The sequence below is a fragment of the Cuculus canorus genome, chromosome 36 (genome assembly GCF_017976375.1).
Source record: "Cuculus canorus isolate bCucCan1 chromosome 36, bCucCan1.pri, whole genome shotgun sequence".
Classification (NCBI taxonomy): domain Eukaryota; kingdom Metazoa; phylum Chordata; class Aves; order Cuculiformes; family Cuculidae; genus Cuculus; species Cuculus canorus.
In genome coordinates, this window is record NC_071436.1 from 613135 (window position 1) to 640631 (window position 27497).

Below are 27497 nucleotides of genomic sequence, written 5' to 3' on the forward strand. Positions count from 1 at the left end.
TCCCCCCAAAACTCTCATTTTTTCCCCCAAAACTCTCATTTTTCCCCCCAAAACCCTTTATTTTTTTGTTTCCCCATTATTTTGGGGGGCGGTGGTGGTGGGGGGTGGGGTGTGGGATCCCCCTACTCTGAAGGGATTGGGGGGGGGGTTGTTCTGGGGGGGGGGCCCCCCGGCGTCTCCACGCGGACTTTAACCATTCCCTTTTCTCCCGAAGAGCCGCGAGCGAGGTTTTCCCTGCGGATCTCCAGCCTGGAGAGAGCTCCCCTCTCCCTTTAGAACGGGGCTCGTTAACGCCCGTCCCTCTTAACGAAGCTCCCCCCTCATTAAAGGGGGGGGGCCCGGGCAGATAGCGAGGGTTGAGGGTCGCGCACAATGCGGCCATTAGCGAGCAAAAGTGACAGGAAGCAGGCAGGGCCCAGCGAGGCCGAGCGCGCGTTTGTTGTTTTATTTTTCGCGATCCATTTTCGGACCACTTTGGAGCCTTTCGGGTCCTTTTTTTTTCCGGACCTCTATTCCGCCGGTAGTCGCCGTTATTGCCGTTTCTCCACCGCCTTTGGCTGCTTTTCCGCCTTTTTCCGACGCCGTCGGGCATTGTTGCAACGGTTTTGGTTGGGATTCCACCGCTTTTAGGCCATTTTCCGCCATTTTTACGTTGGGTTTGGCCATTTTTCCACTGCTTTTGCCCATTTTCCACTGGTTTTGGCCTTTTTTCTGCCACCTTCAGCCATTTTCCCACTGGTTTTGGCCATTTTTCCACTGCTTTTGCCCATTTTCCGTTGGTTTTGGCCATTTTTTTACTGATATCGGCCGTTTTTCCGCTGTTGTTGACCATTTTCCGCTGTTTTTGGCCATTTTTCTGCCGCCTTCAGCCATTTTTCTACCGCTTTTAGCCGCTCTTTCTCATTTTTCGAGCACTCTTCGCCGTTTTTGGTTACTTTTTCGTCACTTTTGGGGACTATTGATCGTTTTTCCACTGGTTTTGACGACCGTTGGTTGGTTTTTCATCAGTTTTGGCCGCTGTTGCCTATTTTTTAATCAGTTTTGGTTGTTTTTCCACTATTTTTGGCCGTTTTCCCATCGTTTTTGGCCACTATTGACCATTTTCCCATCACTTTTGGCCACTATTGACCATTTTCCCATCGCTTTTTGGCCACTATTAACCATTTTCCCATCACTTTTGGTCATTATTGACCGTTTTCCCATCACTTTTGGCCTCTATTGACCGTTTCCCATCACTTTTGGCCACTATTGACCATTTTCCCATCACTTTTGGCCACTATTGACCATTTTCCCATCGCTTTTGGCCACTATTGACCATTTTCCCATCACTTTTGGCCACTATTGACCATTTTCCCATCACTTTTGGCCACTATTGACCATTTTCCCATTACTTTTGGCCACTATTGACCGTTTTCCCATCGCTTTTGGCCACTATTGACCATTTTCCCATTGCTTTTGGCCACTATTGACCATTTTCCCATTGCTTTTGGCCACTATTGACCATTTTCCCATCACTTTTGGCCACTATTGACCATTTTCCCATCGCTTTTGGCCACTATTGACCATTTTCCCATTGCTTTTGGCCACTATTGACCATTTTCCCATCACTTTTGGCCACTATTGACCATTTTCCCATCACTTTTGGCCACTATTGACCATTTTCCCATCGTTTTTGGCCACTATTGACCATTTTCCCATCACTTTCGGCCACTATTGACCATTTTCCCATCGTTTTTGGCCACTATTGACCATTTTCCCATCACTTTTGGCCACTATTGACCATTTTCCCATCGCTTTTGGCCACTATTGACCATTTTCCCATTGCTTTTGGCCACTATTGACCATTTTCCCATAACTTTTGGCCACTATTGACCATTTTCCCATCACTTTCGGCCACTATTGACCATTTTCCCATCGTTTTTGGCCACTATTGACCATTTTCCCATCACTTTTGGCCACTATTGACCATTTTCCCATCGCTTTTGGCCACTATTGACCATTTTCCCATCGTTTTTGGCCACTATTGACTGTTTTCCATCACTTTTGGCTACTATTGACCATTTTCCCATCACTTTTGGCCACTATTGACCATTTTCCCATCACTTTTCGCCACTATTGACCATTTTCCATTGTTTTTGGCCACCATAGATCATTTTTCCACCGCTTTTGGCCCTTTTCCCCCCACTTTTGCCCATTATTCGCTATTTTTCCACCATCTTTGCTGTTTTTCTTCTACTTTTGGCGTCCGTTGGTTGTTTTTGTGTCACTTTTGGCCGTTTTTGGACCACTTTTGGCCATTTTTGCACCACTTTTGGCCATTTTTGCACCACTTTTGGCCATTTTTGGACCACTTTTGGCCATTTTTGCACCACTTTTGGCCATTTTTGCACCGCTTTTGGCCATTTTTGCACCACTTTTGGCCATTTTTCCGCCATTTTTAGCCCTTTTTCCGCCATTTTTAGCCCTTTTTTTGCGGCTTTTGGTCCAGATTGGCCCTTTTTATTCTATTTTTGATGACTTTTCTCCATTTTTTGGCCGTTTTTAGCGCTTTTTCGACCGTAAGCGCTAAACCCGCGGTGTAATTTGCTACGACCCCGCGCGGGGCGGAAATCCAAAGGCGGATGAACGGTAATTAACGCTAATTAACCAATAAAAAAAGCGCCGCAGCGGGGGCCCAACCGGACGGCGACGGTCGTGGCAAGCGTATGTATGACCCCCCCCCAAACCCCCTGCACCCCAAAAACCGCCCCGACCCCCCCCTTGCGATGCCGCTCGCCGCCGTTCTGGGCCCCCCCCCCCCCCCAATCCCGGCGTCTGCGTGCGCCCCAAATATGGCAGAGGAGAAGGATTTTGGGGGGGGGGGGCAAATTTGGGGAGCGGGAGGATTTGGGGGGGGGGGTCTGAGTTGATATGGGGGTTTTGGGGGTGTCTGCGCCCCGGTTGTGGCAGATAGAGGGGTCTTTGGACCCCTTTTGGGGGGCACAGGGGGTGTCTGTGCCCCAATTTTCATAGTGGGGGGCTATGGGGGTCGCCCCCCGAAATAAAAGAGATCTCCATTGTGGCTATGGGGGTGTACCCCGAAAAAAAGGGATCCTCAGTTTGGCTATGAGGGGGTCCCCCCAAAAAAAGGGATCCCCAGTTTGGCTATGGGGGTGTCCCCCCATAAAATGGATCCCCATTGTGGCTATGGGGGTGTCCCCCCAAAAAAGTGATCCCCATTGTTGCTATGGGGGTGTACCCCGAAAGAAAGGGATCCCCAGTTTGGCTATGAGGGGGTCCCCCCAAAAAAGAAAGGGATGGCTATGGGGGTGTCGCCCCCCCCAAAAAAAGGGATCCCCAGTTTGGCTATGAGGGGGTCCCCCCCATAAAATGGATCCCCATTGTGGCTATGGGGGTGTACCCCGAAAAAAAGGGATCCCCAGTTTGACTATGAGGGGGTCCCCCCAAAACAAGGGATCCCCAGTTTGGCTATGGGGGGGTGCCCCCCAAAAAAAGGGATCCCCAGTTTGGCTATGGGGGTGTCCGCCCATAAAATGGATCCCCATTATGGTTATTGGGGGGTCCCCCCATAAAATGCATCCCCATTGTGGCTATGGGGGGGTCCCCCCCAAAAAAGAAAGGGATGGCTATGGGGGTGTGCCCCCCCAAAAAAGAAAGGGATGGCTATGGGGGTGTCCCCCCCCCCCAAAGAAGAAAGGGATGGCTATGGGGGTGTTGCCCCCCCATTATGGGGGTCCCCCTGACCCCCCCGCTTTGTGCCCCCCCAGGTTCCGTTCCAAGTACCACCCGGACGAGGCGGGGAGGCGGAAGCAGGAGGCGCAGGCGGCGCTGCGCAACCGCCTCAACGTCTTCCTGTACCTCTCGGACAACGGATGGTTCGATAACCTCCTCCTCGACATCGACCGAGCGCCCGCCATCGTCAAAACCCTCGACGCAGGTACGGCCCCGCCGGGGAGGGATGTGGGGAGAGATCTATGGGGCGGGAGCCGTGGGGAGAGAGCTGTGGGGTGGGAGCTGTGGGGAGAGATCTATGGGGAGAGATCTATGGGGCGGGAGCCGTGGGGAGAGAGCCGTGGGGAGAGATGGGGGGAGAGAGCTGTTGGGCGGGAGTTGTGGGGAGAGAGATGTGGGGAGAGAGATGTGGAGGTAGAGCTGTGGGGAGAGATCTATGGGGCGGGAGCTATAGGGCTGGAGCTGTGAGCGAGAGATGTGGGGAGAGAGATGTGGGGAGAGAGATGTGGGGCGGGAGCTATAGGGCTGGAGCTGTGAGCGGGAGCTGTGAGGTAGGAATGGGAGCTGTGGGGAGAGATCTATGGGGCGGGAGCTGTGGGGAGAGAGCTGTGGGGAGGGAGCTGTGGGGAGAGAGCTCTGGGGAGGGAGATGTGGGGAGAGAGCTGTGGGGAGAGAGATGTGGGGGGAGATGTGGGGGGAGAGATGTGGGGAGAGACCTATGGGGCGAGAGTTGTGGGGGGAGAGATGTGGGGAGGGAGAGATGTGGGGAGGGAGAGATGTGGGGAGGGAGAGATGTGGGGAGGGAGAGATGTGGGGAGGGAGAGATGTGGGAGGGGAGAGATGTGGGGGGAGAGATGTGGGGGGAGAGATGTGGGGAGAGAGATGTGGGGAGAGAGATGTGGGGAGAGAGCTGTGGGGAGAGATCTGTGGGGCGGGAGCTGTGGGGAGAGATCTATGGGGCGGGAGCTGTGGGGAGAGAGCTGTGGGGCGGGAGCTGTGGGGTAGGAGTGGGAGCTGTGGGGCAGGAGCTATAGGGCAGGAGCTGTGGGGAGAGCTGTGGGGTGACACCTATGGGGCGGGAGCTGTGGGGTAGGAATGGGAGCTGTGGGGCGGGAGCTATAGGGCTGGAGTGGGAGCTGTGGGGCTGGAGCCGTGGGGCGGGAGCTGTGGGGCGGGAATGGGAGTTATGATGCAGGAGTTGTGGGGCTGAAGCTATGGTGTGAGATCTATGGGGTTGGAGCTGTGGGGCAGGGGCGGGAGCTATGGGGCAGGCTCTCTGGGGCATGCCATGGGGCAGGCCAGGGGTCAGGCGCTATGGGGCACGCCGTGGGGCAGGCGCTATGGGGCAGGCGCTGTGGGTCAGGCGCTATGGGGCGGTGTCTCCACAGCGGTCATTAAGATGGAGGGCGGTTCGGAGCACGATCTGTGGGGCAGGCCAGGGGTCAGGCGCTATGGGGCAGGCCGTGGGTCAGGCGCTATGGGGCAGGCGCTATGGGTCAGGCGCTATGGGGCGGTGTCTCCACAGCTGTCATTAAGATGGAGGGCGGTTCGGAGCACCATCTATGGGGCACGCCAGGGGTCAGGCGCTATGGGGCACGCCGTGGGGCAGGCGCTGTGGGTCAGGCGCTATGGGGCACGCCGTGGGTCAGGCGCTATGGGGCACGCCGTGGGTCAGGCGCTGTGGGTCAGGCGCTATGGGGCGGTGTCTCCACAGCGGTCATTAAGATGGAGGGCAGTTCAGAGCACGATCTGTGGGGCACGCCGTGGGTCAGGCGCTATGGGGCACGCCGTGGGTCAGGCGCTGTGGGTCAGGCACTATGGGGCGGTGTCTCCACAGCCGTCATTAAGATGGAGGGCGGTTCGGAGCACGATCTGCGCATTCTGGATCAGGAGGAGGAGGACGAGCGCTCCGACAAGGCCGACGCCGCCAAGAAGGACGAGGCGCGACCCCCCGACCCCGAGCGCCCCACGCCCGACCCCGCAGACCCCCCCGCCAAGGTACACCGCCCCCCCCCCCCCCCTTTTGGGGTGTCTCTGAGTCCCCACGAGCTTTCTTGGGGTCCCGTTGGGGGTTCATGGGGTTCATTTTGGTCCGTGGGGTCCATTTTGAGGCCTATGGGGTCCCTTTTGGTCCATGGAGTCCATTTTGAGGCTCATGGGGTCCCTTTTGGGGTCTCTTTTGGTCCATAGGAACTCTTTTGGGGTGTCTTTAGTCCCCATGATCTTTCTTGGGGTCCTTTTTGGGGTTCTTGGGATCTCTCTTGGGGTTCTTGGGGTTCCTTTTGGTCCATGGAGTCCATTTTGAGGCTCATGGGGTTCCTTTTGGAGTCTCTTTTGGTCCATGGGGTCCATTTTGAGGCCCGTGAGGTCCCTTTTGGGGTGTCTTTGGTCCCCATGAGCTTTATTGGGGTTCCTCTTGGGGTTCTTGGGGTCCTTTTTGGTCCATGGAGTCCATTTTGAGGCTCATGGGGTCCCTTTTGGGGTCTCTTTTGGTCCATAGGGTCTCTTTTGGGGTGTCTTTGGTCCCCATGATCTTTCTTGGGGTCCCTTTTGGGGTACTTGGGGTCTCTCTTGGGGTTCTTGGGGTTCCTTTTGGTCCATGGGGTCCATTTTGAGGCTCATGGGGTCCCTTTTGGTCAATGGGGTCCCTTTTGAGGTCCTTTTTGGGGTCCCTTTTGGGGTCTCTTTTGGTCCATGGGGTCCATTTTGAGGCCTATGGGGTCCCTTTTGGGGTCTCTTTGGTCCCCATGAACATTATTGGGGTCCTTCTTGGGGTTCTTGGGGTCCTTTTTGGTCCATGGAGTCCATTTTGAGGCTCATGACGTCCTTTTTGGGGTCCCTTTTGGTCCATGGAGTCCATTTTGAGGCTCATGGAGTCCCTTTTGGGGTCTCTTTTGGTCCATAGGGTCTCTTTTGGGGTGTCTTTGGTCCCCATGATCTTTCTTGGGGTCCCTTTTGGGGTACTTGGGGTCTCTCTTGGGGTTCTTGGGGTTCCTTTTGGTCCATGGGGTCCATTTTGAGGCTCATGGGGTCCCTTTTGGTCAATGGGGTCCCTTTTGAGGTCCTTTTTGGGGTCCCTTTTGGGGTCTCTTTTGGTCCATGGGGTCCATTTTGAGGCCTATGGGGTCCCTTTTGGGGTCTCTTTGGTCCCCATGAACATTATTGGGGTCCTTCTTGGGGTTCTTGGGGTCCTTTTTGGTCCATGGAGTCCATTTTGAGGCTCATGACGTCCTTTTTGGGGTCCCTTTTGGTCCATGGAGTCCATTTTGAGGCTCATGGAGTCCCTTTTGGGGTCTCTTTTGGTCCATAGGGTCTCTTTTGGGGTGTCTTTGGTCCCCATGATCTTTCTTGGGGTCCCTTTTGGGGTTCTTGGGCTCTTTCTTGGGGTTCTTGGGGTCTCTTTTGGTCCATGGGGTCCATTTTGAGGGTCATGGGGTCCCTTTTGGTCCATGGGGTCCCTTTTGGGGTCCCTTTTGGGGTCTCTTTTGGTCCATGGGGTCCATTTTGAGGCCTATGGGGTCCCTTTTGGGGTGTCTTTGGTCCCCATGAGCTTTATTGGGGTCTCTCTTGCGGTTCTTGGGGTCCCTTTTGGTCCATGGAGTCCATTTTGAGGCTCATGACGTCCTTTTTGGGGTCTCTTTTGGTCCATAGGGTCTCTTTTGGGGTGTCTTTGGTCCCCATGATCTTTCTTGGGGTCCCTTTTGGGGTTCTTGGGATCTTTCTTGGGGTTCTTGGGCTTTGTTTTGGTCTATGGGGTCCATTTTGAGGTCCCTTTTGGGGTCCCTTTTGGTCCATGGGGTCCCTTTTGGGGTCCCTTTTGGTCCATGGGGTCCATTTTGAGGCCTATGAGGTCCCTTTTGGAGTGTCTTTGGTCCCCATGATCTTTTTTGGGGTCCCTCTTGGGATTCTTGGCGTCTCTTTTGGTCCATGGAGTCCATTTTGAGGCTCATGGGGTCCCTTTTGGGATCCCTTTTGGTCCATGGGGTCCATTTTGAGCTCTATGGGGTCCCTTTTGGGGTCTCTTTTGGTCTATGGGATCCATTTTGAGGCCCATGAGGTCCCTTTTGGGGTCTCTTTTGGTCCATGGAGTCCATTTTGAGGCTCATGGGGTTCCTTTTGGGGTCTCTTTTGATCCATGGGGTCCATTTTGAGGTTCATGAGGTCCCTTTTGGGGTCTCTTTTGGTCCATGGGGTCCATTTTGAGGTCTATGGGGTCTCTTTTGGTCTGTGGGGTCCATTTTGAGGCCCATGAGGTCCCTTTTGGGGTCTCTTTTGGTCCATGGGGTCCATTTTGAGGCCTATGAGGTCCCTTTTGGGGTGTCTTTGGTCCCCATGATCTTTTTTGGGGTCCCTCTTGGGATTCTTGGCGTCTCTTTTGGTCCATGGAGTCCATTTTGAGGCTCATGGGGTCCCTTTTGGGATCCCTTTTGGTCCATGGGGTCCATTTTGAGCTCTATGGGGTCCCTTTTGGGGTCTCTTTTGGTCTATGGGATCCATTTTGAGGCCCATGAGGTCCCTTTTGGGGTCTCTTTTGGTCCATGGAGTCCATTTTGAGGCTCATGGGGTTCCTTTTGGGGTCTCTTTTGATCCATGGGGTCCATTTTGAGGTTCATGAGGTCCCTTTTGGGGTCTCTTTTGGTCCATGGGGTCCATTTTGAGGTCTATGGGGTCTCTTTTGGTCTGTGGGGTCCATTTTGAGGCCCATGAGGTCCCTTTTGGGGTCTCTTTTGGTCCATGGGGTCCATTTTGAGGCCCATGAGGTCCCTTTTGGGGTCTCTTTTGGGGTCTCTTATGGTCCATGGGGTCCATTTTGAGGCCCATGAGGTCCCTTTTGGGGTCTCTTTTGATCCACGGGGTCCATTTTGAGGCCCATGAGGTCCCCTTTGGGGTCCCTTTTGGTCCATGGGGTCCATTTTGAGGCCTATGGGGTCCCTTTTGGGGTGTCTTTGGTCCCCATGAGCTTTATTGGGGTTCCTCTTGGGGTCCTTTTTGGTCCATGGAGTCCATTTTGAGGCTCATGGGGTCCCTTTTGGGGTCTCTTTTGGTCCATAGGGTCTCTTTTGGGGTGTCTTTGGTCCCCATGATCTTTCTTGGGGTCCCTTTTGGGGTTCTTGGGGTTTTTCTTGGGGTCTCTTTTGGTCCATGGGGTCCATTTTGAGGCTCATGGGGTTCCTTTTGGGGTCTCTTTTGGTCCGTGGGGTCCATTTTGAGGCTCATGGGGTTCCTTTTGGGGTCTCTTTTGGTCCATGGAGTCCATTTTGAGGTCTATGGGGTCTCTTTTGGTCTGTGGGGTCCATTTTGAGACCCATGAGGTCCCTTTTGGGGTCTCTTTTGGTCTGTGGGGTCCATTTTGAGGCCCATGAGGTCCCTTTTGGGGTCTCTTTTGATCCACGGGGTCCATTTTGAGGCCCATGAGGTCCTTTTTGGGGTCCCTTTTGGTCCATGGGCTCCATTTTGTGGCCCATGGGGTCCCTTTTGGGGTCTCTTTTGGTCCATGGGGTCCATTTTGAGGCCCATGAGGTCCCTTTTGGGGTCTCTTTTGATCCACGGGGTCCATTTTGAGGCCCATGAGGTCCCTTTTGGGGTCCCTTTGGCCCGTGGGGTCTCGTTTTTGGGGTGCCTTTGGCTGAGGGGGTGTCTCCGCAGGGTGAAGGAGAGGCTCCGGGTGAGGAGAAGACGCGGAAAGGACCGGAAGAAGAGGAAGAGGAGAAGGAGGAGAAGGACAAAGGACGCAAAGAGGAGGACGACGAAGAGAAAGAGGCCAAGAAGGTGCCAACCACGCCCCCTTCCTCCCAGGCCACGCCCCTCTCCAGACCACGCCCCCTCCTATAGGGTAGTTCTTTCCCTGAGGCCACGCCCCTTCAGGCCATGGTCTTCCCCAGGCCATGCCCTTCATCGCCACAAGCCACGCCCACTGTTCTTTGGCCATGCCCCCCCCAGCATGCTTTCCTGAGGCCACGCCCATCATCCATAGGCCACACCCCTTATTGCCCCACAGGTAATGTCTGCCTTCCCTAGGCCACGCCCCTTGTTCCCAGGCCACGCCCCCTCACAAACCATGTTCTTTCCCTGAGTTCACGCCCATCATCGCCAAGACCACGCCTCTTGTTCCCTGGCCACGCCCCCACAGGCCACTCTCCTCCTTTTTCTAGGCCACACCCCCTCTTTCTACAGGCCACCCCCATCATTCACCCAGGCCACACCCCTTGTCACCCCAGACCACGCTCACCTTCCACCAGACCACGCCTCTTGTTCCCTGGTCATGCCCCTCAAGTTATGCGATTTCCCTGAAGCCACGCCCCATCCTTCTCCAGGCCACGCCCCCCCCCAGACCATGCTGTTTCCATGCGCCCTTGCCCCCGGCCCCGCCCTCTCCTCTCCCCAGGCCCCGCCCCCGCGAGGCCCCGCCCCCCCGCTGAGGCCCCGCCCCCCAGCAGGCGGGCTCGAAGCGGCAGCGCCCTCGCAGTGGGGACGACAGCGACGACGAAGGCAGCGGCTCCGACTCCGAGAGCGAAGCCGAGCGCGGGCGGCGCGACGACAAGGAAGGTGCCGGCAACGGCGGCAAAAAGGGGGTTTGGGGGGGCCCTGAGGGGGGTTCTGGAGGGCTAAAGGGGGTTTTGGGGGGACCCCGGCAGGGTCTGAAGGGGAAAAGGGCGTATTGGGGGTTCTTAGCGGGGTCTGAAAGGGAAAAGGGGGTTTTGGGGGGGGGGGCCTGGAGGGGGAAAAGGGGGTTTTGGAGGGGTGTTGGGGGGGCTCGAAGGGAAAAGGGGGTTTTGGAGGGGTGTTGGGGGGGCTCGAAGGGAAAAGGGGGTTTTGGAGGGGTGTTGGGGGGGCTCGAAGGGAAAAGGGGGTTTTGGAGGGGTCTTAGGGGGCACTGGAAGGGAAAAGTGGGTTTTGGGGGGCCCTGGGGGGGCCTGGAGAGGAAAAAGGGGTTTTGGGGGGATCTTGGGGGGGCTCGAAGGGAAAAGGGGTTTTTTGGGGGGGGCCTGGAGGGGAAAAGGGGGTTTTCGGGGGGTCTTGAAGGGGCTGGAGAGGAAAAGGGGGTTTTGGGGGGATCTTGGGGAGAGGCTGGAAGGGAAAAGGGGGTTTTTGGGGGGGGCGTGGAGGGGCAAAGGGGGTTTTGGGGGGGGTCTTGAAGGGGCTGGAGGGGAAAAGGGGGTTTTCGGGGGGTCTTGAAGGGGCTGGAGAGGAAAAGGGGGTTTTGGGGGGATCTTGGGGAGAGGCTGGAAGGGAAAAGGGGGTTTTGGGGGGTCTTAGGGGGCACTGGAAGGGAAAAGGGGGTTTTGGGGGGTCTTAGGGGTCACTGGAAGGGAAAAGGGGGTTTTAGGGGGTATTAGGGGAGGGGCTGGAAGAAAAAAGGGAGTTTTAGGGGGGTATTAGAGGGCACTGGAAGGGAAAAGTGGGTTTTGGGGGGCCCTGGGGGGAATTGGAAGGGAAAAGGGGGTTTTGGGGGGTCTTAGGGGAGAGGCTGGAAGGGAAAAGGGGGTTTTGGGGGGTCTTAGGAGGCACTGGAAGGGAAAAGAGGGTTTTGGGGTGTCTTAGGGGAGGGACTGGAAGGTAAAAGGGAGTTTTGGGGGGGTCTTAGAGGGCACTGGAAGGGAAATAGAGGGTTTTGGGGGGGGCCCTGGGGGGAATTGGAAGGGAAAAGGGGGTTTTGGGGGGTCTTGGGGAGGGCTGAAAGGGAAAAGGGAGTTTTGGGGGGTCCCTGGAAGAAGTACTGAAAGGGAAAAGGGGGTTTTGGGGGTCCCTGGGTGGGTCCTGGAGGAGCAAATGGTGTTTTAGGGGGGTCTGGGGGGGTTATTGAAAGGGAGAATGGGGTTTGGAGGGAGAAAATGGGGTTTTTGGGGGTCTTGGAAGAGCAAATGGGGTTTTTGGGGGGTCTTGGAAGAGGAAATGATGTTTTTTGGGGGGATCTTGGAGGAGCAAATGGGTTTTTTTGGGGGGTCGTGGAGGGGAAAACGGGATTTTTTGGGGGTTGTGGAGGGGCAGATGGGGTTTTGGGGGTCCCTGGGGGGGGTACTTTAAGGGAAAATGGAGTTTTGGGGGTCCCTGGGGGAGTCATAGAGGAGCAAACAGGGTTTTGGGGGGTCCTGGAGGAGCAAATGGGGTTTTGGGGGGGCCCTGGGGGGGGTTCTTGGAAGGTTAAATGGGCCCTTAAAGCTCTTTATGGGGGACAGGGAGGGGTGGGAGCATTTTGGGGTTCCTGGGGGGGAACTTTGGGGTCCCTTGGGGGGGGCAGGAGGGGCAAAACAGATTTTGGGGTCCTTTGAGGGGGGGGCAAAAGAGATTTTGGGGGTGTCTATGGGGGCGTTGGAGGCCGTGCGACCCCGAGCTCTCCCCTAAGGGGTTTTGGGGGGCGGTCAGGGGGGTTTTCGGGGTATCAGGAGGGTTTTGGGGGTATCAGAGTTTGGGGGGTATCAGGAGGGTTTTGGGGTGCCCAGGGGAGTTTGGGGGTGCCCCCAGTTTGGTTTTGACCCCCCTTTTTTTGTGTGTTTTCAGAGGAAAAAGAGAAGGAGGAGAAACTCCGTGAGGACGAGGGGGGAACGGCGATGGCGAAAGCGAAGGAAAAAGAAGGGGGGACCGGGGGGGACCCCAAACCTCGACCCCTCCACAAGACCTGTTCGCTGTTCATGCGCAACATCGCCCCCAATATCTCTCAGGCCGAGATCGTGGCGGTGAGGGGGACCCCCAAATCCCTGCGCTCCCCCTAATCCCCTTCTTGCACCCCAACTCACCTCTGCGCCCCCAAAATCCGCCTTCACCCCCTTTTTTTCTGCTCTTTCAGCTCTGTAAGCGCTACCCGGGGTTCATGCGAGTGGCTCTGTCGGATCCTCAGCCGGAGAGGAGGTGAGTGCCTGCACCCCAAAAAAACAGAGGGATTTGGGGACCCCCAAGTGGGAATTGGGGACTCCCAAGTGGGAATTTAGGACCCTATAGTGGGAATTGGGGACCCCAGAAAGGAGTTGGGGACCCCCAAGTGGGAACTGGGAACCCCAGAAAGGAGTTGGGGACCCCCAAGTGGGATTTGGGGATCCTATAGTGGGAATTGGGGACCCCAGAAAGGAGTTGGGGACCCCCAAGTGGGAACTGGGGACTCCAAGAAGGAGTTGGGGACCCCCAAGTGGGAATTGGGGACCCCTGAAGGGATTTGGGGCCCCCCGAGTGGGATTTGGGGACACCAGGAAGGAGTTGGGGACCCCAGGAAGGAATTGGGGACCCTATAGTGGGAATTGGGGACACCAGGAAGGAGTTGGGGACCCCCAAGTGGGAATTGGGGACCCCCGAGTGGGATTTGGGGACCCCCGAGTGGGATTTGGGGACACCAGGAAGGAGTTGGGGACCCCAGGAAGGAGTTGGGGACCCTATAGTGGGAATTGGGGACCCCGAAGTGGGAATTGGGGACCCCCAAAGGGGTTTGGGGACACCAGGAGGGATTTGGGGACCCCCAAGTGGGAATTGGGGGACCCCGGGAAGGAGTTGGGGACCCGCAAGTGGGAATTGGGGACCCTATAGTGGGAATTGGGGACACCAGGAGGGATTTGGGGATCCCTAAGTTGGAATTGGGGATCTTGGGGGGGATTTGGGGACCCCCAAGCGGGAATTGGGGACCCTATAGTGGGAATTGGGGTGACTTTGGGGTGTTTTGGGGTCCACGGGTGGGTTCTGGGGTGGTTTTAAGGGCTTTTGGGGTCCTTCAGGTGGATTTTGAGGTGGATATTGGGGCATTTTGGGGTCCCCGGGTTGGTTTTGGGGTGACTTTGGGGCTTTTTGGGGTCCATGAGTGCGTTCTGGGGTGGTTTTAAGGGCTTTTGGGGTCCTTCAGGTGGGTTTTGGGGTGACTTTGGGGTGTTTTGGGGTCCATGGGTGGGTTTTAAGGTAGTTTTGAGGCCTTTTGGGGTACTTCAGGTGGGCTTTGGGGTGACTTTGGGGCTTTTTGGGGTCCATGGGTGGGTTTTGGGGTGGTTTTGAGGGCTTTTGGGGACCCCAGATGGGATTTGGGGTGATTTTGGGGCATTTTGGGGTCTATGGGTGCGTTTTGGGGTGGTTTTAAGGGCTTTTGGGGTCCTTCAGGTGGATTTTGAGGTGGATATCGGGGTATTTTGGGGTCCCCGGGTGGGTTTTGGGGTGACTTTGAGGGCTTTTGGGGTCCTCCAGGTGGATTTTGAGGTGGATATGGGGGTGTTTCGGGGTCCCCGGGTGTGTTTTGGGGTGATTTTGAGAGGTTTTGGGGTTCTTTAGGTGGATTTTGAGGTGGATATGGGGGTTTTTGGGGTCCCCGGGTGGGTTTTGGGGTCCCCGGGTGGGTTTTGGGGTGATTTTGAGTGGTTTTGGGGTTCTTTAGGTGGATTTTGAGGTGGATATGGGGGCGTTTTGGGGTCCCTGGGTGCGTTTCGGGGTGATTTTGAGAGGTTTTGGGGTCCTTCAGGTGGATTTTGAGGTGGATATGGGGGTTTTGGGGTCCCCGGATGGGTTTTGGGGTCGCCGGGTGGGTTTTGGGGTCCCCGGGTGGGTTTTGGGGTGCTGACTGTGTCCCCCCAGGTTCTTCCGTCGCGGTTGGGTGACGTTCGACCGCAGCGTCAACATCAAAGAGATCTGTTGGAGCCTCCAGAACATCCGCGTGAGGGGGGGACAATTTGGGGGTTCGGGGGAACAATTTGGGGTTCTCAGGGTCCAATTGGGGTACGGAGAGCTTTCTTGGGTCACATTTTGGGGGTCACATTTTGGGGGAGAGATTTCCGGTGGGATTTTCAGCACATTTTTGGGGGTCTCGGTTGGATTTGAGAGTTCCAGCGTTCAATTTTGGGGGTTCAGGGCTGAGTTTTAGGGGGTTCGGGTTCAATTTTTGGGGGTGCGGGGGGGGTATACAGGTGGGATTTTGGGGGTTCAAGTCCTCTCGAGGTGTTTCCCAGTTGGGTTTTGGGGTTCACATTCCCTCCAGAAGGTCCCCAGTTGGGTTTTGGGGTTCACATCCCCCTCAAGGACTCCTCCAGTTGGATTTTAGGACTTCAAATCCCCCTTAAGTCATTCCCCGATGGTCTTTATGGGTTTTGGGGTCCCCTTGAGAAGGTCTCCAGTTGGATTTTGGGGTTCAGATCCCTTTTGAGGACTTCTACGGTTGAGATTTGGGGTTTCAGATCTCCTCCAGAAGGTCCCCAGTTGGGTTTTGGGGTTCACATCCCCTCCAGAAGGTCCCCCGTTGGGTTTTGGGGTTCACATCCCCCTTGAGGACTCCTCCCGATGGCCTTTATGGGTTTTGGGGTCCCCTTGAGAAGGTCTCCAGTTGGATTTTGGGGTTCAGATCCCCCTCAAAGACTTCTCCAGTTGGGTTTTGGGGTTCACATTCCCTCGAGGAGTTCTCCAGTTGGGTTTTGGGGTTCACATCTCCTCCAGAAGGTCCCCAGTTGGGTTTTGGGGTCCCCTTGAGAAGATCCCCAGTTGGGTTTTGGGGTCCCCTCCAGAAGGTCCCCCATTGGATTTTGGGGTTCACCCCCTTTCAGAACCCCTCCAGTTGCAATTTAACGCCTTCCAATCCCCTTTAAGTCATTCCCCGATGGCCTTTATGGGTTTTGGGGTCCCCTTGAGGAGTTCTCCAGTTGGGTTTTGGGGTTCACATCCCCTCCAGAAGGTCCCCAGTTGGGTTTTGGGGTCCCCTTGAGAAGGTCCCCAGTTGGATTTTGGGGTTCACATCCCCCTTTGAGAACTCCTCCTGTTGGATTTTGGGGTTCAAATCCCCTTCGAGTCATTCCCCGATGGCCTTTATGGGTTTTGGGGTTCCCTCCAGAAGGTCCCCAGTTGGGTTTTGGGGTCCCCTTGAGAAGATCCCCAGTTGGATTTTGGGGTTCACACCCCCCTCGAGCACTTCTCCACTTGGGTTTTGGGGGATCCCCCATTGGATTTTGGGGTTCAGACCCCCTTTCAGAACCCCTCCAGTTGCAATTTAACGCCTTCCAATCCCCTTTAAGCCCTTCCCCGCTGCCCTTTATGCCTTTCGGGGTGTCCCTATTTTTGGGGTGACCCCCATGTCCCCCCCTTTTTCCCCCCCCCTCTCTCAGCTCCGCGACTGTGAGCTCAGTCCCGGCGTCAATCGGGATCTGACGCGACGCGTCCGGAACGTTTCGGGATTGACGCAACACCGTCCGCTCGTCCGCAATGACATCAAACTGGCGGCGCGCCTCGTCCACACCCTCGACGCCCGCGCTCGACTTTGGGGACCCCCCGAACCCCCCGAACGACCCCCCGGCGCCGACGCAACCCCCGACAACCCCGGCGCCACCGCGGTGAGGGACCCCCACTTCTTCAAGGGGGGGTTTGGGGGTTCCCAACCTTCTTTTTGGGGTTCTTGAGGGGGTTCCGAGGGGGGTTTGGGGGTTCCCAACCTTCTTTTTGGGGTTCTTGAGGGGGATCTTGGGGTTCCCCATCTTCTCCTTGGGGTTCTTGAGGGGTTCTTGGGGTTCCTCACCTTCTCCTTGAGGTTCCAGGGGGGTTTTGGGGCTCCCAACCTTCTTCTTGGGGGGCTCTTGGGGTTCCTCACCTTCTCCTTGAGGTTCTTGGGGGGTTCCTCCAGCATTCTTGGGGTTCCCAACATTCTTCTTGGGGTTCTTGAGGGGTTCCGAGGGGGGTTTTGGGGTTCCCAACCTCCCTTTTTGGGGTTCTTGAGGGGTTCTTGGGGTTCCCCACCTTCTCCTTGAGGTTCTTGGGGGGTTCCAAGGGGGGTTTTGGGGCTCCCAACTTTCTTTTTGGGGTTCTTGGGGGGTTCCAGGGGGGTTTTGGGGCTCCCGACCTTCTTCTTGGGGTTCCTGAGGGGCTCTTTGGGGTTCCCCACCTTCTCCTTGAGGTTCTTGGGGGGTTCTTGGGGTTCCTCACCTTCTCCTTGAGGTTCTTGGGGGGCTCTTGGGGTTCCCCATCTTCTCTTTGAGGTTCTTGGGGGGTTCCAGGGGGGTTCTGGGTGGGGTTTGAGGCTCCCAACCTTCTTCTTGGGGTTCTTGAGGGGCTCTTTGGGGTTCCTCACCTTCTCCTTGAGGTTCTTGGGGTTCCTCACCTTCTTTTTGGGGTTCTTGGGGGGTTCTTGGGGTTCCTCACCTTCTCCTTAGGGTTCTTGAGGGGTTCTTGGGGTTCCCCACCTTCTTCTTGGGGTTCTTGGGGGGTTCCGAGGGGGGTTTGGGGGTTCCCAACCTTCTTCTTGGGGTTCTTGGGGGGTTCCGGGGGGAGTTTTGGGGCTCCCAACCTTCTTCTTGGGGGGATCTTGGGGTTCCTCACCTTCTCCTTGAGGTTCTTGGGGGGTTCCAGGGGGGTTCCGGGGGGGGTTTGAGGCTCCCAACCTTCTCCTTGAGGTTCTTGGGGGGTTCCAAGGGGGTTTTGGGGCTCCCAACCTTCTTCTTGGGGTTCTTGAGGGGTTCCAGGGGGGGTTTTGGGGCTCCCAATGTTCCTTTTTGGGGGGCTCTTTGGGGTTCCTCATCTTCTCCTTGAGGTTCTTGGGGGGTTCTTGGGGTTCCCCACCTTCTTCTTGAGGTTCTTGGGGGGTTCTTGGGGTTCCTCACCTTCTCCTTGAGTTTCTTGGGGGGTTCTTGGGGTTCCCCATCTTCTTCTTGAGGTTCTTGGGGGGTTCCAGGGGGCTTTGGGGGTTCCCAACCTTCTTCTTGGGGTTCTTGGGGGGTTCGGAGGGGGGTTTTGGGGCTCCCAACCTTCTTTTTGGGGTTCTTGAGGGGTTCTTGGGGTTCCCCACCTTCTCCTTGATGTTCTTGGGGGGTTCCAGGGGGGTTCCAGGGGGGGGTTTGGGGGTTCCCAACCTTCTTCTTGGGGTTCTCGGGGGGTTCTTGGGGTTCCTCACCTTCTCCTTGAGTTTCTTGGGGGGTTCTTTGGGGTTCTCCACCTTCTTCTTGGGGTTCTTGAGGGGTTCTTTGGGGTTCCTCACCTTCTCCTTGAGGTTCTCGGGGGGTTCCTGGGGGGTTCCCCCCACAGTTCCCATGGTCCTCATCTCCATCTCCTTCTCTCCACCTCCTCCTCGTGGTCTCCACCTTCTCCTCATTGTCCTTTGTGCTCCTCACGTCCATCTTCTCATCTCCGGTGGTCTCCATCTCCTCTCGGCGTGTCCTTGGCGTGTCCTTGGCGTGTCCTTGGCGTGTCCTTGGCGTGTTTCCGGCACATTCCGGCGCATTCCGGCTCTCAGGAAGCTCCGTGGCAGAACCCGGTGTTGAAACCCATCACCGAGTACCTCATCGAAGAGGTCAACGCTGAAGAAGAGGAGTTGTTGGGTCGCACTGAGCCCGAGGAGGGCCCGAGTCCCACCAACCCGGCCGAGGTCACCGTCGAGCGCGACGAGAAGCTCCTCAAGGTGGGAACCCATCGCCACGTGTCCTCCAAACCCCCATTCTGTCCCCATTGGACCTCCTCCTGGTGGGAACCCATCACCACGTGTCCTCCAAACCCCCATTCTGTCCCCATTGGACCTTCTCCTGGTGGGAATCCATCTCCACGTGTCCTCCAAACCCTCATTCTGTCCCCTTTGGACCTTCTCCTGGTGGGAACCCATCTCCACGTGTCCTCCAAACCCCCATTCTGTCCCCATTGGACCTTCTCCTGGTGGGAACCCATCTCCACGTGTCCTCCAAACCCCCATTCTGTCCCCATTGGACCTCCTCCTGGTGGGAACCCATCTCCACGTGTCCTCCAAACCCCCATTCTGTCCCCTTTGGACCTTCTCCTGGTGGGAACCCATCTCCACGTGTCCTCCAAACCCTCATTCTGTCCCCTTTGGACCTTCTCCTGGTGGGAACCCATCTCCACGTGTCCTCCAGACCCCCATTCTGTCCCCTTTGGACCTTCTCCTGGTGGGAACCCATCACCACGTGTCTTCCAAACCCTCATTCTGTCCCCTTTGGACCTTCTCCTGGTGGGAACCCTTCACCACGTGGTCCCATCTTGGTGGGAACCCATCTCCACGTGTCCTCCAAACCCCCGTTCTGTCCCCATTGGACCTTCTCCTGGTGGGAACCCATCACCACGTGTCCTCCAAACCCCCATTCTGTCCCCATTGGACCTTCTCCTGGTGGGAACCCATCTCCACGTGTCCTCCAAACCCCCATTCTGTCCCCTTTGGACCTTCTCCTGGTGGGAACCCATCACCACGTGTCCTCCAAACCCCCATTCTGTCCCCTTTGGACCTTCTCCTGGTGGGAACCCATCACCACGTGTCCTCCAAACCCCCATTCTGTCCCCTTTGGACCTTCTCCTGGTGGGAACCCATCTCCACGTGTCCTCCAAACCCCCATTCTGTCCCCATTGGACCTTCTCCTGGTGGGAACCCATCACCACGTGGTCCCATCTTGGTGGGAACCCATCTCCACGTGTCCTCCAAACCCCCATTCTGTCCCCATTGGACCTTCTCCTGGTGGGAACCCATCTCCACGTGTCCTCCAAACCCCCATTCTGTCCCCTTTGGACCTTCTCCTGGTGGGAACCCATCTCCACGTGTCCTCCAAACCCCCATTCTGTCCCCTTTGGACCTTCTCCTGGTGGGAACCCATCTCCACGTGTCCTCCAAACCCCCATTCTGTCCCCTTTGGACCTTCTCCTGGTGGGAACCCATCTCCACGTGTCCTCCAAACCCCCATTCTGTCCCCTTTGGACCTTCTCCTGGTGGGAACCCATCTCCACGTGTCCTCCAAACCCCCATTCTGTCCCCATTGGACCTTCTCTTGGTGGGAACCCATCTCCACGTGTCCTCCAAAGCCTCATTCTGTCCCCTTTGGACCTTCTCCTGGTGGGAACCCATCGCCACGTGTCCTCCAAACCCCCATTCTGTCCCCTTTGGACCTCTTCCTGGTGGGAACCCATCTCCACGTGTCCTCCAAACCCCCATTCTGTCCCCTTTGGACCTTCTCCTGGTGGGAACCCATCTCCACGTGTCCTCCAAACCGCCATTCTGTCCCCTTTGGACCTTCTCCTGGTGGGAACCCTTCACCACGTGGTCCCATCTTGGTGGGAACCCATCTCCACGTGTCCTCCAAACCCCCATTCTGTCCCCACTGGACCTTCTCCTGGTGGGAACCCATCTCCACGTGTCCTCCAAACCCCCATTCTGTCCCCTTTGGACCTTCTCCTGGTGGGAACCCATCTCCACGTGTCCTCCAAACCCTCATTCTGTCCCCTTTGGACCTTCTCCTGGTGGGAACCCATCTCCACGTGTTCTCCAAACCCTCATTCTGTCCCCTTTGGACCTTCTCCTGGTGGGAACCCATCACCACGTGGTCCCATCTTGGTGGGAACCCATCTCCACGTGTCCTCCAAACCCCCATTCTGTCCCCATTGGACCTTCTCCTGGTGGGAACCCATCTCCACGTGGTCCCATCTTGGTGGGAACCCATCTTCACGTGTCCTCCAAACCCCCATTCTGTCCCCGTTGGACCTTCTCCTGGTGGGAACCCATCTCCACGTGTCCTCCAAACCCCCATTCTGTCCCCTTTGGACCTCCTCCTGGTGGGAACCCATCTCCACGTGGTCCCATCTTGGTGGGAACCCATCTCCACGTGGTCCCCTCAGGTCCTGGACCGTCTCCTCCTCTATCTCCGCATCGTCCACTCGGTGGATTACTACAACGCCTGCGAATATCCCAGCGAGGACGAAATGCCGAATCGCTGCGGAATCCTCCACGTGAGGGGCCCTCTGCCCCCCAACCGCGTCAGCCACGGCGAGGGTGAGCCGCACCCACACTTGGGGGGCGCCGACCCACACTTGGGGGGCGCTGAGGCACATTTGGGGGGCGCTGAGGCACATTGGGGGGCACTGAGGCACACTTGGGGGGCACTGAGGTACATTTGTGGGGCGCCGACCCACACTTGGGGGGCGCCGACCCACACTTGGGGGGCGCCGACCCACACTTGGGGGGCGCCGACCCACACTTGGGGGGCGCCGACCCACATTTGTGGGCTCTGACCCACACTTGGGGGGCGCTGACCCACATGTGGCGGCTCTGAGCTACACTTGGGGGGCGCTGAGGCACATTGGGGGGCGCTGAGGCACATTTGGGGGGCGCTGAGGCACAGTTGGGGGCACTGAGGCACAGTTGGGGGGCGCTGAGGCACATGTGGGGGCGCTGAGGCACAGTTGGGGGGTGCTGAGGCACAGTTGGGGGGCACTGAGGCACACTTGGGGGGCGCTGAGGCACAGTTGGGGGGCGCTGAGGCACAGTTGGGGGCGCCGACCCACATTTGTGGGCTCTGACCCACACTTGGGGGGCGCTGAGGCACATTGGGGGGCGCTGAGGTACATTGGGGGGCGCTGAGGCACATTGGGGGGCGCTGAGGTACATTTGGGGGGCGCTGAGGCACACTTGGGGGGCGCTGAGGCACACTTGGGGGGCGCTGAGGTACTTTTGGGGGCGCTGAGGCACACTTGGGGGGCGCTGAGGCACAGTTGGGGGGCGCTGAGGCACAGTTGGGGGGCACTGAGGCACAGTTGGGGGGTGCTGAGCCACATTTGTGGGCTCTGACCCACACTTGGGGGGCGCCGACCCACATTTGTGGGCTCTGACCCACATTTGTGGGCTCTGACCCACACTTGGGGGGCGCTGAGGCACATTTGGGGGGCTCTGAGCCACACTTGGGGGGCGCTGAGGCACAGTTGGGGGCGTTGAGGCACACTTGGGGGGCACTGAGGCACACTTGGGGGGCACTGAGGAACATTGGGGGGCTCTGACCCACACTTGGGGGGCGCTGAGCCACACTTGGGGGGCACCGACCCACATTTGTGGGCTCTGACCCACATGTGGGGGCTCTGAGCTACACTTGGGGGGCGCTGAGGCACATTTGGGGGCACTGAGGCACAGTTGGGGGGTACTGAGGCACATGTGGGGGCACTGAGGTACACTTGGGGGGCTCTGACCCACATTTGGGGGGCACTGAGGCACAGTTGGGGGGCGCTGAGGCACACTTGGGGGGCGCTGAGGCACATTTGGGGGGCGCCAACCCACATTTGTGGGCTCTGACCCACATTTGGGGGGCGCTGACCCACACTTGGGGGGCGCTGAGGCACATTTGTGGGCTCTGAGCCACACTTGGGGGGCGCTGAGGCACAGTTGGGGGCGTTGAGGCACACTTGGGGGGCACTGAGGCACACTTGGGGGGCACTGAGGAACATTGGGGGGCTCTGACCCACACTTGGGGGGCGCTGAGCCACACTTGGGGGGCACCGACCCACATTTGTGGGCTCTGACCCACATGTGGGGGCTCTGAGCTACACTTGGGGGGCTCTGAGCTACACTTGGGGGGCGCCAACCCACACTTGGGGGGCGCTGAGGCACATTTGGGGGCACTGAGGCACAGTTGGGGGGCGCTGAGGCACACTTGGGGGGCGCTGAGGCACAGTTGGGGGCGCTGAGGCACAGTTGGGGGGCGCTGAGGCACATTTGGGGGCGCTGAGGCACACTTGGGGGGCTCTGACCCACATTTGGGGGGCACTGAGGCACACTTGGGGGGCGCTGAGGCACACTTGGGGGACACCGACCCAGATTTGGGGGCTCTGACCCACACTTGGGGGGCGCTGACCCACATTTGGGGGGCACTGAGGCACATTTGGGGGCGCTGACCCACAGTTGGGGGGCACTGAGGCACATTTGGGGGGCACCGACCCACATTTGGGCTCTGACCCACACTTGGGGGGCGCCGACCCACACTTGGGGGGGCACCGACCCACACTTGGGGGGCGCTGAGGCACAGTTGGGGGGCGCTGAGGTACACTTGGGGGGCTCTGAGGCACAGTTGGGGGGCGCTGAGGTACACTTGGGGGGCTCTGAGGCACATTTGGGGTGCTGAGGCACATTGGGGGGCGCTGAGGCACATTGGGGGGCGCTGAGGTACATTTGGGGGGCGCTGAGGCACATTGGGGGGCGCTGAGGCATATTTGGGGGCACTGAGGCACAGTTGGGGGGCGCTGAGGCACACTTGGGGGGCGCTGAGGCACACTTGGGGGGCTCTGACCCACATTTGGGGGGCGCTGAGGCACACTTGGGGGGCGCTGAGCGACACTTGAGGGGCGGTGACCCCCCAGGTCCCCCCCCCAACCCGTCCCCCCCAGAACTGGCGCCCCCCCAAACCCGTTCCGTCCCCCAAACCATTCCCCCCACCCCAATACCCTCCCAGTCCCCCCTCCAAACCTGTTCCCCCCTAAAACCGCCACTCTCCAATCCCGTTCCGTCCCCCAAACCATTCCCCCCACTCCAATACCCTCCCAGTTCCCCTCTCCAAACCCGTTCCCCCCCAAAACCCCCACTCCCCAATCCCGTTACGTCCCCCAAACCCATTCCCCCCCAAAATTGGCTCTTTCCAATCCCGTTCCGTCCCCTAAACCATTCCCCCCACCCCAATACCCTCTTAGTTCCCCCTCCAAACCCATTCTCCCCCAAAACCGCCACTCCCTAATCCCGTTCCGTCCCCCAAACCATTCCCCCCACCCCAGTACCCTCTTAGTTCCCCCCTCCAAACCCATTCCCCCCCAAAATCGCCACTCCCCAATCCTGTTCCGTCCCCCAAACCATTCCCCCCACCCCAATACCCTCCCAGTTCCCCCCTCCAAACCCATTCCCCCCTAAAAGCGCCACTCCCCAATCCCGTTCCATCCCCCAAACCCACTCCCCCCCAAAATCGGCTCTTTCCAATCCCGTTCCGTCCCCCAAACCATTCCCCCCACCCCAATACCCTCTTAGTTCCCTCCCCAAACCCATTCCCCCCCAAAACCGCCACTCCCCAATCCCGTTCCATCCCCCAAACCCATTCCCCCCCAAAACCGCCACTCCCCAATCCCGTTCCGTCCCCTAAACCATTCCCCCCACCCCAATACCCTCTTAGTTCCCCTCTCCAAACCCATTCCCTCCCAAAACCGCCACTCCCCACTCCCGTTCCATCCCCCAAACTCATCCCCCCCCAAAATTGGGTCTTTCCAATCCCGTTCCGTCCCCTAAACCCATCCCCCCATCTCAATACCTTCCCAGTTCCTCCCCCAAACCCATTCCCCCCTAAAACCACCACTCCCCAATCCCATTCCATCCCCGAAACCCATTCCCCCCCCAAATTGGCTCTTTCCAATCCCGTTCCGTCCCCTAAACCATTCCCCCCACCCCAATACCCTCCCAGTTCCCCCTCCAAACCCATTCCCCCCTAAAACCGCCACTCCCCAATCCCATTCCATCCCCCAAACCCATTCCCCCCCCCAAATTAGCTCTTTCCAATCCCCTTCCGTCCCCCAAACCCTTCCCCCCGCCCCCCGTTCCCCCTCTCAAAGCGTTCCCCCTCCGTCCGGGGCAGTGCTGGAGTGGCAGAAGAGCTTCGAGGAGCGCCTGGGGCCGCTCCTGGCGGGTCGCGAAGCGCTCCCCGAGGAGGAGGCGACGCGGTTGGGCCGCAAAGACCCCGAACAGGAACTGGAGAAGTTCGTCACCGCCAACACGCAGGAACTCGGCAAAGACAAATGGCTCTGTCCCCTCAGCGGCAAGAAGTTCAAGGTGGGCCACCAGGAACCATCTCCAGGGGGTCCGGGGGGGCGGGAGGACCTCCGGGAGGGACATTGGGCCACCGGGAACTGAGTTTTGGGGGTCATGGGGTCAGGAGGACCTCGTGGTGGGGATGAGGAAGAGGTTGAGGAGGTTGAGGGCCACCAGGAACCATCTCCAGGTGGTCACCAAGGACATGAGGGCCACCAGGAACCGAGTTTTGGGGGTCATGGGGTCAAGAGGACCTCCTGGTGGGGATGAGGAAGAGGTTGAGGGCCACCAGGAACCATCTCCAGGTGGTTATGGAGTCAAGAGGACCTCGTGGTGGGGATGAGGAAGAGGTTGGAGGCCACCAGGAACCATCTCCAGGGGGTCCATGGGGGCGGGAGGACCTCCTGGTGGGGATGAAGAGGAAGTTGGAGGCCACCAGGAACCGAGTTTTGGGGGTCATGGAGTCAGGAGGACCTCATGGTGGGGATGAGGAAGAGGTTGAGGAGGTTGAGGGCCACCAGGAACCAAGTTTTGGGGGTCATGGAGTCAGGAGAAGCTCCTGGTGGGGATGAAGAGGAGGTTGGAGGCCACCAGGAACCGAGTTTTGGGGGTCATGGGGTCAAGAGGACCTCGTGGTGGGGATGAAGAGGAGGTTGAGGAGGTTGAGGGCCACCAGGAACCATCTCCGGGTGGTTATGGAGTCAGGAGAAGCTCCTGGTGGGGATGAAGAGGAGGTTGAGGGCCACCAGGAACCATCTCCAGGGGGTCCAGGGGGGCGGGAGGACCTCAGGGAGGGACATTGGGCCACCGGGAACTGAGTTTTGGGGGTCATGGGGTCAAGAGGACCTCCTGGTGGGGATGAGGAAGAGGTTGAGGAGGTTGAGGGCCACCAGGAACCATCTCCAGGGGGTCCAGGGGGGCGGGAGGACCTCAGGGAGGGGGTGAGGAAGAGGTTGAGGAGGTTGAGGGCCACCAGGAACCGAGTTTTGGGGGTCATGGGGTCAAGAGGACCTCCTGGTGGGGGTGAAGAGGAGGTTGAGGAGGTTGAGGGCCACCAGGAACCATTTCCAGGTGGTCATCGGGGCAGGAGGACCTCAGGGAGGGACATGAGGGCCACCAGGAACTGAGTTTTGGGGGTCATGGGGTCAAGAGGACCTCCTGGTGGGGATGAAGAGGAGGTTGAGGAGGTTGAGGGCCACCAGGAACCATCTCCAGGTGGTCACCAGGGACATGAGGGCCACCAGGAACTGAGTTTTGGGGGTCATGGGGTCAAGAGGACCTCATGGTGGGGATGAAGAGGAGGTTGAGGGCCACCAGGAACCATCTCCAGATGGTCATGGAGTCAAGAGAAGGTCCTGGTGGGGATGAAGAGGAGGTTGGAGGCCACCAGGAACCGAGTTTTGGGGGTCATGGGGTCAAGGGGACCTCGTGGTGGGGATGAAGAGGAGGTTGAGGGCCACCAGGAACCATCTCCAGGTGGTCACCAGGGATATGAGGGCCACCAGAAACTGAGTTTTGGGGGTCATGGGGTCAAGAGGATCTCATGGTGGGGATGTAGAGGAGGTTGAGGGCCACCAGGAACCATCTCCAGGGGGTCCAGGGGGGGCGGGAGGACCTCCTGGTGGGGGTGAGGAAGAGGTTGAGGAGGTTGAGGGCCACCAGGAACCAAGTTTTGGGGGTCATGGGGTCAAGAGGACCTCGTGGTGGGGATGAAGAGGAGGTTCAGGAGGTTGAGGGCCACCAGGAACCATCTCCACGTGGTCATGGAGTCAGGAGAAGGTCCTGGTGGGGATGAAGAGGAGGTTGAGGGCCACCAGGAACCATTTCCAGGTGGTCATTGGGGCGGGAGGACCTCAGGGAGGGACATTGGGGCCACCAGGAACCGAGTTTTGGGGGTCATGGGGTCAAGAGGACCTCGTGGTGGGGATGAGGAAGAGGTTGAGGAGGTTGAGGGCCACCAGTAACCATCTCCAGGTGGTCACCAAGGACATGAGGGCCACCAGGAACCGAGTTTTGGGGGTCATGGGGTCAGGAGGATCTCATGGTGGGGATGAAGAGGAGGTTGAGGGCCACCAGGAACCATCTCCAGAGGGTCCAGGGGGGCGGGAGGACCTCAGGGAGGGGGTGAGGAAGAGGTTGAGGAGGTTGAGGGCCACCAGGAACCATCTCCAGGGGGTCATGGAGTCAAGAGGACCTCGTGGTGGGGATGAGGAAGAGGTTGAGGAGGTTGAGGGCCACCAGGAACCATCTCCACGTGGTCATGGAGTCAAGAGAAGCTCCTGGTGGGGATGAAGAGGAGGTTGGAGGCCACCAGGAACCGAGTTTTGGGGGTCATGGGGTCAAGAGGACCTACTGGTGGGGATGAAGAGGAGGTTGAGGAGGTTGAGGGCCACCAGGAACCATCTCCAGGGGGTCCAGGGGGAGCGGGAGGACCTCCTGGTGGGGGTGAGGAAGAGGTTGAGGAGATTGAGGGCCACCAGGAACCATCTCCAGGTGGTCACCAAGGACATGAGGGCCACCAGGAACTGAGTTTTGGGGGTCATGGGGTCAAGAGGACCTCCTGGTGGGGATGAGGAAGAGGTTGGAGGCCACCAGGAACCATCTCCAGGCGGTCCAGGGGGGCGGGAGGACCTCAGGGAGGGGGTGAGGAAGAGGTTGAGGAGGTTGAGGGCCACCAGGAACCATCTCCAGGTGGTCACCAGGGACATGAGGGCCACCAGGAACTGAGTTTCAGGGGTCATGGAGTCAGGAGAAGCTCCTGGTGGGGATGAAGAGGAGATTGAGGGCCACCAGGAACCATTTCCAGGTGGTCATCGAGGTGGGAGGACCTCAGGGACGGACATGGGGGCCACCAGGAACTGAGTTTTGGGGGTCATGGGGTCAAGAGGACCTCATGATGGGGATGAGGAAGAGGTTTAGGAGGTTGAGGGCCACCAGGAACCATCTCCAGGTGGTCATGGAGTCAGGAGAAGGTCATGGTGGGGATGAAGAGGAGGTTGAGGGCCACCAGGAACCATCTCCAGGTGGTCATCGGGGTGGAAGGCCCTCAGGGAGGGACATTGGGGCCACCAGGAACCGAGTTTTGGGGGTCATGGAGTCAAGAGGACCTCCTGGTGGGGCTGAAGAGGAGGTTGAGGAGGTTGAGGGCCACCAGGAACCATCTCCAGGTGGTCACCAGGGACATGAGGGCCACCAGGAACTGAGTTTTGGGGGTCATGGGGTCAAGAGGACCTCATGGTGGGGATGAAGAGGAGGTTGAGGGCCACCAGGAACCATTTCCAGGGGGTCATGGAGT

The 27497-nt window shown here is 58.3% G+C and overlaps 1 protein-coding gene across 5 annotated transcripts in view; it reads left to right on the plus strand.

The window, feature by feature from the left end:
- The window catches only part of SRRT (serrate, RNA effector molecule), a 39222-nt gene that overhangs the window by 6227 nt on the left and 5498 nt on the right, over window positions 1–27497 (plus strand). For 3 of the 5 annotated variants that reach the window (XM_054052736.1, XM_054052739.1, XM_054052738.1), the window contains exons 6-16: window positions 3768–3937; window positions 5570–5730; window positions 9379–9501; window positions 10167–10278; window positions 12232–12407; window positions 12518–12579; window positions 14272–14350; window positions 15786–16010; window positions 17900–18064; window positions 20272–20425; window positions 24030–24223. In XM_054052736.1, the coding sequence (XP_053908711.1) occupies window positions 3768–3937; window positions 5570–5730; window positions 9379–9501; window positions 10167–10278; window positions 12232–12407; window positions 12518–12579; window positions 14272–14350; window positions 15786–16010; window positions 17900–18064; window positions 20272–20425; window positions 24030–24223 (1621 nt within the window). The remainder of the gene's footprint in view (window positions 1–3767; window positions 3938–5569; window positions 5731–9378; window positions 9502–10166; window positions 10279–12231; window positions 12408–12517; window positions 12580–14271; window positions 14351–15785; window positions 16011–17899; window positions 18065–20271; window positions 20426–24029; window positions 24224–27497) is intronic. The other 2 variants (XM_054052737.1, XM_054052740.1) reach the window with 1 other exon arrangement.